At 47.0% G+C, this 18,656-nt stretch overlaps 1 protein-coding gene across 1 annotated transcript; it reads left to right on the plus strand.

The window, feature by feature from the left end:
• The first annotated feature begins 16,532 nt into the window (after positions 1–16,532).
• Positions 16,533–17,492, plus strand: LOC125441534 (P2Y purinoceptor 2-like). Its single transcript, XM_048512143.1, has one exon. The coding sequence runs from the start codon at positions 16,533–16,535 to the stop codon at positions 17,490–17,492; it is 960 nt and encodes a 319-aa protein (XP_048368100.1).
• Positions 17,493–18,656: the final 1,164 nt, after the last annotated feature.

Here is an 18,656-nt window from a genome sequence, read left to right on the forward strand (position 1 = left end):
ATACAATGACATAGACCAGAATGAAAAAGGCATACAGTCATTCCTTCCACATCACTGGGGTTAGGGGCATGGTGTCCTCTGCAATCTGGGGGAAGTGTAACTTGGGAATTTATTTGATTCCCAAGTTATCAAACAAATCCTATAGATAACAACAAAATAGTCACAAAATGGTGATAAATATCTGGAAGAATTAAACATTGCCTAGCACCTGATCCTTTTGGCTAGGGCAGGGGTAGGGAACCTTTAACACTCAAAGAGCCATTTGGACCCGTTTTCCACAGGAAAAGAAAACACTTGGAGCTGCAAATAATTGTTGACATTTAAAATAAAGATAACACTGTAAATATTGGGTTTTTTTACCTCTTACTCCACTCATTCTGAGAAGCACATGGATGCGCCCGCCCTGCTGCCTGCAGGGCGGGCAAGGATGGGGCCAGCCGCTTGGCCTTGCTGGCCGCTGGGAAAGCGCCCGCCCCGCTCGAACGGGGTGGGCGAGAGGGGAAGCCCACGGCACTGCCCAGCCAGCCACGGGCCATTGGTGCGCTTGCCCTGCTGCCTGTAGGGCGGGCAAGGATGAAGCCAGCGGCTCGGCTCGTGGAGCCGCAGTGCAAGGGCAGAAGAGCGGCATGCGGCTCTTGAGCCGCAGGTTCCCTACCCCTGGGCTAGGGGAACCATAATTGAACTCTACACCTTTGCCAGGTGTTCCATCAGGGAGCCATACCGAAAACTCCACTTCGATTGGGAATCCAATGGATTGCTAGCATAGAGATGTAGGGCCTTTCCCCACTTACCTTAAGCCCCGCGCTACTCTCTTCAAGTAGCGCTGGGTCCTCGGGCACTCCCCACGACAGGGGCGGCCACAGCGAAGCCGCCCCGACACTGCTGCGGTCGCGCCCCCTCAGCGCACGGCATCCCTGGCGCTGGAGAAATTGCGCCTTTTGATGACCCCGTGCAGAGCGCGGGGTCATGGGGACGCCCAGGCGCGCGCCAGGGATGCCGCGCGCTGAGAGCAGCGCGTGGCATAGAGGGGATCGCTTCGAGTGGGGAAAGGCCCGTAGAGGCAGGCTGAAGCACTGGAAAACATGAAGTCTACCTATTAAGGTATCTGTACCAGAAAATAAGTGACCCTCTTTCTCTCTTGGTCTTGCCTGCCTCACAGGTTTGTTGTGAGGGTAAAATGGAGGAAGGGGCAGTGCTATACACTGGCGTGAACTTGCTGGAGGGAGGTCGGGATGAAGATGTATTAAACCTAGTGCAGCAAGAATGTTTCAGTCTATTTCCTAAAACGCAGACAAGGGAAGGGGGAATTCCTGTGTGGGAAGAGAGCCGTAATACTGAAGCTGTCGCTGAAAAAGGCCTCCTTCTACTGGATTACAATTTTGCACCCGCAAAAGATGGTACCTGGAGCAGGACGTTCACGGCAGATCTGGACACACAGTGTGGGTTCAAATGGGAGAAGATGCTCCGTAAGACACTTTAGCTTAATGAGGCCGAGCCAAAAGCTCAGAAGAACAGTGAAGACCGTGGATAGCGCCAACCAATGAATAGGGATTCTCGTGTGATGCAAGTGATACGGCACTGCTATACCTTTCTCTGGCAGCTTGGCAACAGCCTCTGTTTCTATGGCAACAGGATTCCACTATCATCCATGCTGTACTCACTCTCCTTTGAAAAACTTTGCCTCTTTTGTGTCACCATTCAAATTCTCAGGCACCTCCTGTTTTCACTGGCTCTGCCTGATAACCAGGTTTGCTAATTAAACATTTATTTTATTTTAACATTTAATGTTTTGGGTTTTTTTAAAAAAAGAAAACTTGGTAAAAATGCAAAAGCGTCCAAGAAACGGGGAAACCAACGACAAAGAAGAATGCTTAAATAAGCAAACCATTTTTGTCCCGTTTACATAAAAGCTTTTCCTAGCACAGTACTGGATATCCACGTCACACTGAAGGGTGTTTCTCTATGAATTATCTTTTAGATGGCATGAAAATATATTTTTACCCATTTCCTTTTAATAAGTTTAAATGTATTTGCATTGTATTGTCAAAGATTTTCACAGCTGGAATTAACTGGCTGTTTTGGGTTTCCTGGGCTGTTGTGGCCACAGTGTGGTAGTTTTAGCTCCTAACATTTCATTCTCATCTGTGGCTGGCATCTTCAGAGGCGTGTCATGGTAAGACCTGTTTCTCTCCATGGCAAACACTCCATATTGTGACTCGGAGAGAAACACATCTCACTGTGGCATGCCTATGTGAAGATGCCAGCCATAGATGCGAGCAAATTGTAAGGAGCAAAAACACCAGCCCATGGCCACCTAGTCTGGAAAACCCACAAAAGCCAGTTGATTCAGGCAGTGGTGTAGCTACAATGGGGACATCCAGGGACAAACGCCTCAGACGCGCCCTCTTGAGTCACGTGGGGGTGGGAAATTGGGGGTTCCAAGGCCTGCCTGAGTACCACCTGGCTGCTCCGGTTCGCAGCTGGGTTGTCGGCCCACCCCTCAGGCAGCAGATGACCCGGTCACGGCGTGGAGCAGCCAGGCACCGCCCAGGCAGGCCTCTTGGAAAATGGCTCCCCACAAAAGCAGGCTGGGAGCAGGAAGCAGCGTGGCCAGGCTGAAGCGCTCCAGGCACAGTTGTGCCGCTTCCCTCTCCAAGTGGGCTGCTTGGCCTCCAGTGTGGGGTGGGTGGCAGCCTTCCACAGGCCCTCTGGGTGTTCCTTGGCACTACCCTGCTGGGCTGCCCAGGACTCAGGTAAGTGGGGTGTGGGGGGGGCGCAGTCAGCCGGCACCATTTTGCCCCGGGTGCCATTTCCCCCCACTGTGCCTCTGGATTCAGCCTGTGAAAGCCTTTGAACCATACAGTACAGAATTCATTGATCAAAAAGCCATCCCTTTCCTGTTTCTAAAATAAATCACACTGGCTTAACTTGCAGGACTGTTGTAAGGGTTGCTGAGAAAATGTATGTGAAATGGGGTGCTGTGTGGTTTCCGGGCTGTATGGCCGTGTTCTAGCAGCATTCTCTCCTGACGTTTCGCCTGCATCTGTGGCTGGCATCTTCAAAGGCTGGCATCAGAGAAGATGCCAGCCACAGATGCAAATGAAACGTCAGGAGAGAATGCTGCTAGAACACGGCCATACAGCCCGGAAACCACACAGCACCCCAGTGATTCCGGCTGTGAAAGCCTTCGACAATATATGTACGTGAAATTATTTGAACGTTCAAAAACCAAAGCATTAAGCACATAAATGAAAAGTACTGGCATTGTACACTTGATCAGGGTATCCGTAGCGTGTGCTTGTGTTTGCAGATGTCCCTGATGTGATGTCTGCATGCCAAGGCAGAACCACTGCATGCTGAATTGGGAAATGTAGCAATTCACCCAGTAGCCACTGGAGATCCATTCCCTGTGCAAGTATTATCAGCTATTCTGTGGCTTCTGCCGCCCTGCAAGTGGAAGTCCCAGGGGTCAGGGAGCAAGCTGGCTTTTGACAGATGCTTCGGAAGTGGATTAATTTGAACCAGAGGCGGGTTGTTTTGTGTTGGAAATACGCAGGGAGTGCCGTTTGTTGTGCGGGCACGTCTTCGAGACGATGCAGAAATCGAACAAGGGAGAATAAGAGCAAGCTTGCGGACAATAAAGGCAGTGCTAGAAAGGGAGCTGCTTACAAGATGAGCAGCTGCATTAACGCTGCCTGGTATTGCAAGCCCTGGTGCTCGCCCTCCCTTGCTCTCTGGAGAGATCTTACCGCAGTATTTCATTTTGTACAATCCCAGCCAGCGAAGCGTCATTTGCAATAGCGTCTGTTGCATCCCTACATCTCCTTTCTGGCCAGAGAAAGGTAGGTGTGCCAGCAAGGACAATTTCCCTCTTCCTCCTGGACCGCCCTTTGCTCTCCAGCATCGATGTCCCCAGGGTCCAATGAAGCAGACCCCCCAGCGCCCCGAATGGACCCAGCCATCCTCATCTTCCTCCTTTATCTGATGATCCTCCACGAACTCGTGAGCGGCTGGATGGAGTACCAGAAGCAGGTCACCAAACCCAAGAAGAAGTCTGGACCACTCTGGTCTTCCAGGTAAGTTGAATGCCTAATTTAAAGGTAAAATGAGATTGGTCTGGGGTAATTTAAAAGGGGGGGGACAGGTGAGAGATGAGGAGGTTGGGATGATTTGTGCACTAGAGCCCTTTATTTCTGGATGGCCGCTATTGTCTACGGGATTTTTTAATAGCCAAAAGGCATTAGTGCCGCATGCCATTATCCTCTGCATGAAATAAACTGGAATCTCCAGCCCGTTCACCCAGTTCTGGCACTGGACATTACAAATGCTTATTAGAATTCCCATAAGTGTGAATGAAGAAAAATATTTTTTTAAAAAACTCCCTGCATTATCAAACTCTGAATTTGGTAAGGAAGTTAACAACTGCCAAATGGGTAATGCATTTTCAAGAAGCGATGTGTGGAAATCTCAGGAGAGCAACTAACCCAAGAGAAAATGCAGGCGTAAAACATGTGCCACACACCATTATAATGTGAGTAGTTTCTATTGGGCGGGGCTATGGCTCAGCGGCAGAGTACCTGCATTGCATGCAAAGGTCTTAAATTCAATCTATAGCATTTCCAGGTAAAGGAATTTCCGGCAGCAGCTCTGGGAAATAACTTCCTCTGCCTGCAGTTAGAGTAAGCAGTGCTTGGCTAGATAGATGGACCAGAGATTGAATTGATTAATACATTTATACCCCACCCTACCCCCCAAAAGGCTTAGGATGGCTTACAGTGGCATAAAGCCTAAAATTGTACATTAAATTCCTATGAATAACAATCAATAAAAACAAATTATAAAACCATGTAAAGCAATCCAAATAAAAATCCCAGATGGCGAGACATATTGTTGCTCCCATGGGAGGCTCAGGGGAGATATTGTAACCAGGAAACATCTGGCTGGCTTGATGGAAAGGCCCATTTTACAGGCCCTGTGAAATTGGGTCAGGCTCTGCAGGGCCCTGATGTTACTCAGCAGCATGTTCCACCAGGCTGGGGCCAGGGCCGTAAAGGCCCTGATGCTTGTTACAGCCTCCTGGATATCCCTCGGGTTTGGAACCACCACACGATGACCCTCCGTTGAGTGGAGAGGACTCTGAAGGCGGTATTGGGAGATGTAGTCCTGCATGTATGTGGATCCAAGGCTGCTTATGGCCTTATAGGTTGACACCAAAACCTTGAAGATAATCCAGTACTTGATGGGCAGCCAGTGTAGATATTCCAGGACGGACTGGTGTCCTCCTTTTATAACATCAGTGGATCCTGCCATCCCCCCCCCCCTTTCTTTTTTAGGGGACTTGATTGTAGGTGCCATCTGTTATGCTGATTTAGTGTGCTGCGTTTTAATGGGGTGGGGTTTGTTTTATATACAGCCAAATTAATTAATATTTAACTGATTTTAGTTTTTGGTTTTATTGTGCTCTATCTATGTTTGCTGTTCACCACCCTGAGCCCTCCGGGGGAGGGCAGTATATTAAATATAATAAACAAACAAACAAATAAATACATTATGTGGTCTCTGCTGGCTGCTCCTGTAAGCAGCTTCGCGGCTGCATTTTGGACAAGTTTTCATTTTCAGATCAGCAACAAAGCTAGGCCAGCTTATAGCGAGTCGCTGTAATATCACCTGGAGGTGACCGTCACATGGATGACTGCGACGAGGTCAGACTGGGAGAGGTAGGGGGCCAACTGCCTAGCCTGGTGAAGGTAGGAAAACGCAGTCTGGGCTGTTCTTGTGATCTGGTCCTCCAACAGAAGGGTAGAGTTCGAGGTCATGCCAAGACTCTTCACTGATGAGGCCAGATGTAGGGCCTCACCATCTAAGACTGGCAGTTGGAAGTTCACTGGCCTTCATCAGTACAATAGAGATCCAATAAAATATAGATGTAATCTTTATTTGTATTTGTTATTGTTCACCCTTTGGGAAGGAACTTAGGTTGACAAGCTACAGGTTACCCCACAATTACTGCTTCTATCCTAACAGTAAAGTGGGTGGCCTGTATCCATCATGAAGGCAGCAACCAGAGGCCACCCATAGATAAGGGAGGAGTGTCCACATATCCAGAGATTTCCCAGGTAGGAAGAAACAGACGACTTCTTTTTTCATCACTTTTTATTAAGACTGTTAAAAACATGAACAAAATCAACAACTAAGAACACACGGAAAAAGCTAAATTAAAGAAGGGCTCCAGGTTTCCCTGCTCCAAACAGAATCATAATTAACCATTTTACCACTTGCTCCTTAAGTTCCATTTCAAGAATTAATTCTTCATTGACATTACTAGTACAAATCACACCTTTATTATGTTTCCTTTCTTGTTCTTCCACTCCACAAGCTACAAATCGTCAGTTAATTTTTGACTGTTTTACACAACAGGAACAGGTGACTTCTTGTAAATTAAAAGACAGAAAGCAAACAAGCAAAATGACTAGAAGGGGACTGAACGGGCTCTAGCACAGAGCTGGCAAACCCTAGCCCAGCAACAGCACACTAGACCAGGGGTCTGCAACCTGCAGCTCTCCAGATGTTCATGGACTACAAATCCCATCAGCCAGCCCATGGACTACAAATCCCAATTGGCCATGCTGGCAGGGGCTGATCGGAATTGTAGTCCATGAACATCTGGAGAGCTGCAAGTGGCAGACCCTTGCACTAGACCATGCACAGCACCCAGAACTAGGCCTCCAGTCAAGCCAGTGAGGCATTGGTAAAGATCCCATCCTCCAGGTAAGATCTGGGGATCCCCAGAATTAAAGCTCATGTCCAGACTATCAGTTCCCCTGGAAAAAAATGGATGCTTTGGAGAGTGGACTCAGTGGCATTGAAGCCCACTGAGGTCTCTGCTTCCCAAGGCACCATCCCCAACTCTCCAGGAGTGTCCCAACTTGGATCTTACAACCCTACCCCCATCCCCTGCCGGTGGCTGTGGGGGACCTGGCAAGACTGCTGGGAGACAGTGGAGCAGAAGACACCTGCCCATCATGGCCACCCAAGCTCACACAACCACCAGAGCAGCAGTGTGCAATGGATATAGGGCAGAGGTGGGATCCAACCAGTTCTCACCACTTCTCTAGAAGTGGTAACTATTTTTTCTGAGTGCCGAGAAGGGGTTACTAAAGCAACCTCCCTGCCCATTAGTCCCATTGGCGCTTCGCCACTGTTTGAATCCCACCACCATCGGAACCTGTTATTAAAATTTTTGGATCCCACCTCTGCTATAGGGGAAAATTTCCCAACCCAGGAGGATTGGGACCCCCATACAAAGCCCATCTTTTCAAACCTATCTACTTTTGACTATACGCAGATATCATATGAATAGTCTAGAAGTGTCGTGGTCTCCAGAGATGCTCGTATTATTTCTGCTATTCCGTGTGTCCCATCTATGACATCACTGGACCCCGTTTGTAACATCATCAGGCCTTGCCTAATGAATCTCAGGATTTGGGATGGTGGGAAACCAATAATTCTACCCCCTTCACCATTACACACACACACACACACACCCATTTGCAGTGCAGGCGATTGGAGGGATTCAAAAGAGCCAGTTTGCACATCCCTGAATTTATGGCCAAGGCCACTCTAGCTCTGAGCCTGTCACATACCGACAGTGCAGGTTCCTTCTTGCGAGGAAGGTGTGCCATTTCCTGTCCCCCTGACCACAAGGTTTATGGGTCAAGACTAATGACACTATTCAAGGGCTTCCTGTCCCAAGCTCGTGAAAGCACTGAGGCCTGAGGATTAACCCTTCACCATCCAAATGAAGCCCCAGAGTGCTTACTTAAGCCGTACCTCCCTAATACGGTAGGTTCAAGCAACTTTACCTGCACTGCTTCCACAAGGGGGGGACCAGTTCGTGGCTTGGTCAACACTGCCCCACCAGCCCTCGATAGAGGCTATGCTGCAGATCCCCCCAAAGAATCATGGGATGGACCTTCTGACATAATGTGTCCTTTGTCTTTGCAATGTTCAGCCTGTAGAGAATGTATACATTCAGAATTAGAGTAGTGACAAATTGGGAGAAAAATATCAAAGTGGGTATTAGAAAGTGGGTCACTCTTCGTCTAACAGTGCTTCCACTGATTTTTCCAGCACTTCTTCCTGTACGAATCACTCGAGCTTTTCTCAACCCTTGGTCCACACGGTGCGGAGGGATCGGTACAGAGACTGGAGGAAGCCGGGTCGAATCCTCAGGAAGGTGTGAAGGCGTCTCTTGAGTCAAACATGAGGCTCAGTCAAGCAATGGACGACGAAAGAGGCTGCACCTCTAGGAAGCTTCTGAAATGAACTTGAACGCTGGCCTTGTGTCTTGTAGAATCCGAGGAGGAAAGAGCTTTGGACAATGTGCACTCGTTAGATCTCCGTTTTGCCTTGTTCTCACTGAGAGTGACCAAGTTTGATTGTTCTCAGCCAGCCAAGTCTAGAAGAAGGAGAGAGACTGCAGGAAAGAGACAGTGGCCCCAAGACATTCAGGAGATGGAGTGGCCATTTGTGTCTGCAGGCCTGAAGAGAGTATTATCTGCCAGTCATGCATGGTTGTTCTCCTTTGCTTTCGGTCTGGCACACAAGACAGGAACAGACAGTGAAACTGAACCCACACAGCAGTCAGTCTAATGTCATTTAGTGCCAGGTTGAGGAAGTAACTGGATGTGGCAGAAAGAATAAATCTCAAGTGACATTTGGCATAAATGCTGAGTCATGTTGTAGGTAGAACTGAAACTGTGAAATCTACAGTCTTAAAACGCCAATGGTTTTATTTTAAATTAAACTTATTTACTTGACCACATGAACACACGGCCTATCAGATTGAAAAAAACGTTTAAGGTAGCTAGCCAAAAAAATATATTAATAAATTAAAACAGTCATGCTCGAAAATGAACAGTTGGGAAAAGAACTGTTTATGTATCTAATTCTGAGCATGACCCCAAAGGGCAGGAAAAAAATCCTCATGAGTTAAATACCAAGTAAAGGATCGGGAGAACTTTCTGACAACCTGGGAAAATGTTCAGGTTTGCAAAAAAAATTGTGAAAATTTAACTTTTTTTAAAAAAGGAAAAGTTATATCTTTCATTACAACACATTACAACACAAACATAAAACGTTGATTGAGGATTCTCAGTCAGCATTATGAAGTGGTCAGGCAGCCCCAAACAATTGCACATTTTCAAAACACAGAGTGGCAGAGGGAAAAGAGGAGGCGCCGGTGGGGGAAAGCGGAAGGCAGCATAAGAGAAGCAGCCAAATCGGGTTGCCCGCTCTAGTTTGGAAAATACCTGGAGAATTTAGGGGTGGAGCCAGTGGCGGGATTCAGCAGGTTCGCACCACTTCGGCAGAACCGGTTGTTAAAATGGAGCTTGTAAACAGTCACTTGCTAAATTATTTGAATCCCATCACCGGAACCGGTTGTTAAATTATTTGAATCCCATTACTGGGTGGAGCCTGAGGAGGGCAGAGTTTGGAGAGGGGAGGGACTTCAATGGGGTATGATGGCATAGATGGCACCTTCCAAAGAAGTCCTTTTGCCCAGGTCTCTGTCTCCTGGAGAATGGTTAGAGTAGTAGAAGATCTCCAGACATCACCTGGAGGTTGGCAACCCTAGAGCCGAAGAAGACAAAAAAGGAGAGGAGGAGGGGGAGGCAAAGGTGGTAGGAGGACACAGAAGGCAAGGAAGAGGTGGTGGCAGAACAGAGAAATGCGGGCTAGTGAGAGAACGGGAGTTTTTAGTAGGTCCCCTCGCTGCACAAGAATAAACACAATGCAAACGCAGGCTGTTGTGGGTTTTCTGTAGCCGTGGCCTGGTAGTTTTAGCTCCTAACATTTCATCCATGTTTCTACAGTGACATCTTTTGAGACATGTCACAGTAAGATGTATTTATCTCAGAATCACTTAATGTGGCATATTCAGTGGTGGAATCCAAAATTTTTAGTAACAGGTTCCCATGGTGGTGGGATTCAAACTGTGGGGTAGCGCCAATGGGGCTGGGCGGGGCACGACGGGGGCATAGTCGGGCATTCCAGGGGCGGGGCATTCCTGGTCGGGGCTGCGGCAAGGATGCAGCCGCTGCACCGGTCTTTGGGCGGGAAACGAATGCACGCAGGTGCAGGCTGCCACACACGCTGGTGCACCTCCTGCTAGACTGCTTCAAGTTCTGTGCGCTACTGCTGAGAGGAGGGGCATAACTAAGGCAAAAATCACGTGGCAAAATCACCAATTAGTAACCCCCTCTCTGCACACACAAATAATTAGTAACCTACTCTTGGGAACCTGTGAGAACCTGCTGGATCCCACCTCTGGGCATATTACACTTAATGTAATACACTTAATGTAGCATAATCTTTTGTGGACGAGAGTCTGCTTTGGCAGTGTATTTCTAGCTCCCTGAAGTCCCTTCCAAAACAAAGGTCTTGAAGGGTCCAATACTACAGACTACAACAGACTGAAATGGCTACTCCGAGAGGTGTCTCTCTATTACCTTCCTTGCCTTCTAGTTCATAGTCTCACAGGAACTGCACCTGCAAACTATTGAACTGGATGCAAGGGAACAGCCATATAGTTTGGCTTTTTAAAAAATTGGACCAGATGGAAAAAGGAAATTCTGCTCTGCTGTTGGGGCACAAATAATATGGATTTTACAATATGGATTTTCTGTGCTCATAAGATTAATTTTTTATTACAAGTTGGCCAACCGTGCATTGAGACTCCTGCTCTGTTCAACTTTCAAAGTGATGTCCCACTTTAACGCCTGCATCGCTGCATTTATGATGTCCCACTTTAACACCTGCATCGCTGCATTTATCAGACCAGAAAGGCAAAGCCAGTCGCCACTAGAAATGCTCAAACACACAGTGGTTTGGCTCACAGTCAGTTGCTCGCTGCAGACAGAAAGCTCGTTTTACGTTAATCAGTGTGGGTGATGGTGAAAAGTTGGAGCCTGCTCATCAAATTAGTTTTCACGTACTACAACGAAACTGGCAATATTTCATGCTCAACCCCCACAGGCCTGCCAGTTGCTACAACCCTGAGCAAATCAGTCAGTCAGTCAGTCACAACGATACATGAATGCTTACTCATGCCCCTGCAATCAAAACTATGTGGAATTGATTATACGTGTCCTTCTGCATTGCCTCTTTTATCAGATAATTCAATCCGAGCTCAGTAATCCATTGTTGGTTACTAGGGAATGGCAATTAAACAACAGTAAAATAGCCTTCCTTATAACTGCTCAAAGTAGGGATGTAATAGATTTACAGCCCCATCCAATGAAGGAGGGCCCGAATCCACCAGTGGGAGCAGCCTGCAGCTACACTGGTGGATTTGCCCTCCCTGGGATACTCGTCCTGGTGAAGGGGTGAATCCACTGACATGTGGCTGCTGTGGCCCTCCTGAGAGGCGGGACGCAGTGCTGGACATGGTGCCAGCATAGTGTTTGAGGGTCAGGGGCATGGCTGGGGGAGGACTTGGCTCCCTCCTGGCCATTGCCACCTTTGCGCCAGCAGCCCGGGCTTGGAACTTCCACCACCCAAAAGGTGGTGAAAGTCCATTAAGTCCAATGGGGACTTCTTAGAGGCAGGGAGGCTTTTTCACATTGCAAGCCTCCCCGGGCCACCAGGAAGCCTCCATGGCAACGATGGCCCGGTGCGGCTGCATGCTGCCGCTGGGCACGTATCCCCTTGGATGGGGCTGCCTGTTGCCAAGTTTCTGCAGGAAGCAGTGAGGATTCATGAAGGTGAAATCGATACAAGTTCTGGAATTAGGGAGTGCTGATCCACATTCCTTGCAATGGATAGTCCTGAGCCCTTCTGGGTAGGTCTATCAGAAACCCAAGAGGGAGTAACTCAGTCAGTGGCAGATGAGACAAGAGTGTTGTCAGAGGGCATAGAACTGTAGTTCGCAGGCATGCCTGGATAGGGTTTGGCAGGAAACTGGAGGTCAGCAGCCCCCACAAGGTTATCAATTTCTTCAGCTTGCGATTCAAAACATTCCCATTCATCAATGAGACTTCCAATCACTGGAGATTTAGGTGAACAGACATTAGTGGAAGCAAGGGACTCCAGAGGCACTGACTGAGGTAAAACTCTCTCTCTCCCTATTTCCTCTTTGTCGTAATTGTTGGCCACGAGTTTATTGATTATAAAATTCTTAAGATTCATGAAGGTTATAATAACACAATTTTAACTTAAATATGAATGCCATGCCATTGTATATTTCTGTACTCTTTTATATGCCAATAAAGGTTTTGGAATTTTAATTCTGGAAAAAAATCCTACCATCTGGTGCTTAAGAATGTCCGCATTAATGTTATTTCTTGCATGTGCGCTTTTTGCACTGCCTTATGGGAGGCAGAGTCCTGCCCTCATTGTTTAATTAACCAGTGCAACCACCCATCACCCTGGATAGAATTATCTCACCTACTGAGCAGAGACAAAAGGTAAGGCAAGGCGACGCAACTCTCTGTCAATGGAAAAAAAATGAAACTCCACCACCACGGTTGCTGCGCAGCTGCAAAGCTGTTCGGCAGTCATTCAAGGCAGACAGCAGACAGGAGGACAGATGGGAAGTTTGGCACACGGGTGATTGAGGCTGTTCAACAGGGTATGTTCACCCATCGAACATGTTTGCTGTGACTAGCAATAGTTGTTATTTTTAGCATATTTTCGGAACATGATTATTGTCACTCTGACTTTCTGTTAGGAACTGTCTTTCCTTCCTTACAGCTGGAAATGGCTTGAGGTTTTCGGGACGCATGGTAATTTACAGACGACTGGCCTTATTCTGTCTACAATTCAGGAACGTAATCATCATCATGGAAGGGCCATGCAGTTGCTTACGCAAAGAACCGCTGCCTATCTGCCTCTTCTCTACAGTTCCCAGAATGCATTGCAATAATCTGCATGGGACAAAATATTACAAGTCAGTCAGTGTACTTTATAATCCCTCACAGGAGAAGCTCATAACTAGAGTGTCCCAAATGCAGTTTGAGCGGAAGAGAGGAAACTCATCTGAAATGTAGCCCATAATTGGGTTTGGTAGATCACAAGTTGTACAAATGCGATTTACTTTCTCCCCTCAAAAAACCCCCAAAGGCAAAAACCTTTCCACTGTGGTCATTCTCCATGAGCAGCCAGAGGTGAAGCGTTCATTGGGACTTGTGGGGTTACATGTCCCCGGGCGCACGCCAGTTGGTCACGTGGGGGGTGGAGAATCACCCCCACACTCCTCCCCTTGACCTGGCTCCACCAGCTGAAGGAGCAGCCTGGCAGGGCTGGGCCGAGGGACAGCTCGCCTAAGGTAAGTAGAGCACGGGGGGGGGGGGTGCAGGAGGCGCCCGGAGCAGGTGTTGCCCCAGGCGCCATTCCCCCCCACACCTCTGTGAGCAGCTCATGAATGAATGACACAAGAATGAATGACACAAAAGTGCATTTGCACAACAGTATGCTCAACTAGTGCAGTTGCATGGAGAGGTCACTTTTTAAGTCATGAGAAGTTGGAAGGAAATCTACTCCAAAACCAAACCAGCTGCCACCCATTGCCTCAAAGTGCAGGAACCTGTCAAGTCCTGAACATAGCAGGGCTGTTCCAGTCTCCAGTAAACAGGAATCTGTTTTTGTTTTTCCTTTTAGTCAGTGGTGAATATGGTCAGCCAGTCCACACCCTTATGAGAAGATTCGCTTCCACTTTGGCTGGTAGTTGCTCAGTTCACAGAAGAAGTGGAATTAGGGGTTAAAACTCCACACTTCTGGGAAATGAGGGGGGAGTAATGGCGGCATGCAAACTGCAAAACCGCATAAAGATCGTGTGAACTGCCAATTTGCTAAGCTCCCCAGATTCATGATCGTCTATCTCCTGACATGCTGTAAACCCAAGTGTCAAGGCTGACGGACTATTCCCAGTGTGGTCTGGAATCATGGATTGCTTGTATATAAAACTACAAGGCTGGAGTCATCCCAGTTGATCAAATGCAGGGGCAAATCAGGTGTTTGGACTGATTGACTGGTCTTATTATTTTTACACTTTTTTGTATTAATAACAATTTATCTATCTATATGGTTTTTAAATTTTTGTTTAAAATCTGAAGAAATGCACTGCAGGTGCAGGGAGTCCACAGGCAATAGAAATTATATGGCAGGACAAGAAGTGGGAAGTAGCCGGCAACAGGGAGGAGGGCAAGGGGGAAGCATGCAAAGCAGCATGAGGAAGTGGGGGAGTTAAGACTAGGGGGGCTGGCTACAGGAGGAAGGAAGAGGTCCAGGGCAAAGCTGTGCCCACTGGCAAATCTGTCCCACTCTGGCAGCAAAGCAAAATTAGAATCATGCTACAAATGGATTTGCTTGCCGCGGAGAGAGTGGAAAGTGAAAGCTGGGCTAGAGGAAATACATCCATACAAGAAATCGTCCCATGGCGGACATTTACCTCCACCATGCAGCAAACATCTTGTGTGTTTTGAGAAGAAAGGAGAAAGAAATAGAAGCCAGACAAGCCAGGCACAAATTGGGTGCTATATGGTTTTCTTTACTGGCGGGGGTGGGGGGGTGAGGGGGAGGGGGAGGGGATTTTCCTGCTGTCCATGTGGGGGGAAAGTCCTATGTGGAAGAAACCTATATTGTTTGCAGCACTAAAATTCTGAATGTCAATTGCCTGGGAGCAAGCAGTGGCATAGTGGTTAAGAGCTGGTGTACTCTAATCTGAAGGAACCGGGTTTGATTCCCCACTCTGCCACCTGAGCTGTGGAGGCTTATCTGGGGAATTGAGATTAGCCTGTGCACTCCCACACACACCAGTTAGGTGACCTTGGGCTAGTCACAGCTTTTTGGAGCTCTCTCAGCCCCACCCACCTCACAGGGTGTTTGTTGTGAGGGGGGAAGGGCAAGGAGATTGTAAGCCCCTTTGAATCTCCTGTAGGAGAGAAAGGGGGGATATAAATCTAACTCTTCTTCTTCTTCTTCTTCTTCTTCTTCTTCTTCTTCTTCTTCTTCTTCTTCTTCTTCTTCTTCTTCTTCTTGTGCTACCACAAAATGGTTGCCCATGGGGACAAGGCAAAGCAAATGTCCTGTTATTACAGCTGTTTCGAAATGGGTCCTTCCTGCAGACACAAAAGTGGTGCCGTTCTGAAGCACAGCTTGCTCTGGTGGGATAGAAGAATGACAGGATTGGCTCAGCACTGTGGAAGAAGAAAGCCAGTGCCATCATTTGGATCAGCAGGCACCATGACACCCCTGGGCACAATACTGGTGGTCACTGCTGTAAAGAAAGAATGAAGTCACCTGGTCTGTACATCACAAGCTACATGAGTTTGTCTTCAAAAATGTTCTGAAACCATAAAGAGAAATCAAAAACCAGAAATCACAATGAATGCAAATGCATCATGTACATTACATAACAACAAGTAGCAGTAAAACCCTAGTACAGGCAAGAATAGTGGCCAAATCAAAGCTAGACTTCAAACCAAAGACAGTCAGATTCAGTCTAGCTTTTGATAAGTAGCTGGAAGTCATTCATTTTATAAATACCAGAAAGTTCCGTCTAAATAAGCAGAGTACGAGATTCTTCTACAAACTTCAAGGTTTCTTCAGGCTTCTAGAAAGATCTTCTTTCTCTCTACATGGCCCTAATCTGCTGATTTAAGTATCCTCAGAGCAGGGCAAATTGAGAATTGATGGTTGTCAAAAATTGGAGAAGTAATGAAAATAACCAAGTTAATAGCCTTGTGATAGCCTCTCTTTTTTCAGTGCTCTGATATATGTTGATGTCTTTTGATCTGCTATATGACAGGAATGGTGATGTCTTTTGATCTCCTGTATAGAACAGGAATGACTAAATGTTAGAAAACAAAGTTTCGTATGCATTGTCGAAGGCTTTCACAGCCCTCTAGGGTGGGTGGGCCATGTCTAGATGCCGGGGCCCCTCCCCTTTCCTCCCCTCCCTCGCATGCCGCCCCTCCCGCCCCTCCCCTCCCTTGCATGCTACCCCTCCCTCCACTCCCTCCATATATATAAAACAGTACAAAATATAATGCTATGGTGCTAAAACCAATATTAAGGTAGGTGTTAAAAAACAGATGGTAATGAAACCCCTCCCTCCACTCGCTCCACCCCCACCCCCATCGCCAAAAGAAGGCAACAATAAAAGTTTCATACGTTCAGCTTAATAATAACCAGGCTTCATCTTTCTTTTATGGGCTCTTAGTTCTGCAACAGTTCTAAGTATAAGATATTTTTACTCTTACCACAAAGGACGAGAAATGCTAAAAAGTTCCTTCCTTTGGTTTTGTCTGAGGCTGTCTTTTTTAAAAAAGCTCTCTATAAAGAAAAGGGAAGTGTGTACGCAGGTAGCGTACAAAGAAAACACACGTAGAGAACACTTCCTAACTACATGGATTGCCCTGCTGGAAATGTACTCTCTTGAACGTCTCTAATACAGCTTGGATAAGCAGGAAAAAAATATATAACTGCTGCCTCCATTCCTTTCTTCAATATTTCTGGATTCCTGCATCCACATGGATAACTCATCCCAAGCATATGGAGCTGCAAACGTCACTCACAGCACCAAGTGTCAGTTACAGAAGGTACACTTGGCCATTCCAGTCCTCCTAGGGATTCTATCCGTGGGCTGCCTGGTCTTCAACAGCATCAGTCTGTGGATCTTCTGGTTCGGATTCAAGCACTGGAACTCCAGCGTCATGCTGCAGTTCAACCTTGCGTTGGTGGATGCTAGTGTCCTTCCCATCACCCCTCTGATGGTGACCTATTTCAGTCTTGAAAATCACTGGCCCTTTGGGGAGTTCCTCTGCCAGTTCCAAGCCTTCATGCTTTGCACCCACCTCTATGGCAGCATCTATTTCCTGGTGTTCATCAGTGTCCACCGCTACCAAGCCATAGTTCATTACAGTGCCAAGTCTGTCTGGAGGAAAAAGACCTTTTGGAAGAAACTCATCTGGGGCTTGTGGGCCTTTCTCTTCCTACAAGGGTTGCCGTTGTTCTTCCTCATCAAGACATTGGACTTGGATGGAACCACAAGGTGCCTTACCACCTACAAATATGAGCTGTCCTATGTCTTCCTGCTCTACACAGTTCTCTGGATGCTCCTTTGTTTTCTTCTGCCTTTTTGCATTGCCTTGACTTCCTACATTAAGTTGGGGGCTTACATTGCCAAAATAAGCAAAGCCACCCTCCAAGGCCGAGTGATGAAGACCAAATCCATACAAATGATCACTGTCGCTCTGCTTATCTTCGCCATTTGCTTTATTCCCTTCCATGTTTGCAGCACGTTGGCTACCGTTCTAAAACATTACAAGATGCCGTGTGAATTGCGACACCGCATAGAAATCAGCTATTACATTTCATTGGTCCTCTCCATAGTCAACTGTTGCCTAGATCCCATCATTTACAATTTTGCCAGCGAGAATTTTAACAAGTCCTTTTTCAAAACCCTAAGAAGACTCGTCTCCTCAAAGTGAGAAATACACTCTTCAGAAAAGGATTGGTAAGTGATTGAAGAGGAGAAAAAAGGTTGGGGAAATATTAGTGAAGGATAAAGTAAAAAAAAATCCCTGGTACTGAATTACAGCTGGAGATTGTTCTTCTATAGGGAGGGACACACAGTAAACTACATTTGTAAAACAGCACACACAAAAGAGCTTGGCCCAGCCATAATTACAATTTATTGTAATTATGCTTTAGTTACAGAGCTTTAATTTGTATTTGAAGGTCAAAAATCTGTCCTTAATAGGGATACTTCAGAATTTTCTTCTTATCCAAATTTCTGTCTGGATTTTGGAGTTCCAAACTAAACTGGTCTTGTTTCCAAAGTGAAACTGATATATTAGGATTCTTCCATTGTTTTATTTGGATATGACTTTTGAAAATGTTACAAAAAGTGCTCTGTGTGGGAAATCTGTTACAATTTCCATTGATTTGTCTGTCTTCCAACCATTATTGAAGCAGACACATGCATTGATAAACATTTTACAATGGCAGTCCAGATGCAATTGAATGAACTACCATGTCAATCTTTGTGTGTGTGTGGAGTTTTATATATAGACAGGAGTGCTTGTGCATCAGTGCAGGGTGTCTATCTTCTGTTCCCCAGGGGTTAAAGCAGCTTTAGTGAAGGGATTTCCAATCTAGGAAATGACATGGGGGAAGAGAAGCTAACTCAGGGCGTTTCCCCACTCACCACGACCCCCGCTATGCCGTGCGCTGCTCTCAGCGCGCATCATTTCTGGCGCACACCCAGGCGTCCCCACGACCCTGCGCTCTGCGCGGGGTCATCAAAAGGCGCCATTTACAAGAGCGCCAGGAATGACACGCACTGAGGGGGCGCGACAGCGGCAGCGTCAAGGCAGCTGCGTTGTCGCTGCCCCTGTCATGGGGAGTGCCAGGGGACCCCGCGCTACTTGAGGAGAGTAGCGTGGGGCTTAAGGTAAGTGGGGAAAGGCCATCCCACAGCTGCTGTTTGCATGGGTATTCCAATGTCATGAGGGGTTTTACCCTAAGAAGTTCCTGGTCAAATGTAAAAATCAGGGTAGAATAGTTCTGAGTTGAGTTGAGTTAAACAGACTGATCCAGGCTTTGTAGGTGATTTCTGGCCCCTTGAATTGAGTTTATGCTGTCATTTTGGT

This window comes from Sphaerodactylus townsendi, linkage group LG12 (assembly GCF_021028975.2).
Source record: "Sphaerodactylus townsendi isolate TG3544 linkage group LG12, MPM_Stown_v2.3, whole genome shotgun sequence".
NCBI classification, from domain to species: domain Eukaryota; kingdom Metazoa; phylum Chordata; class Lepidosauria; order Squamata; family Sphaerodactylidae; genus Sphaerodactylus; species Sphaerodactylus townsendi.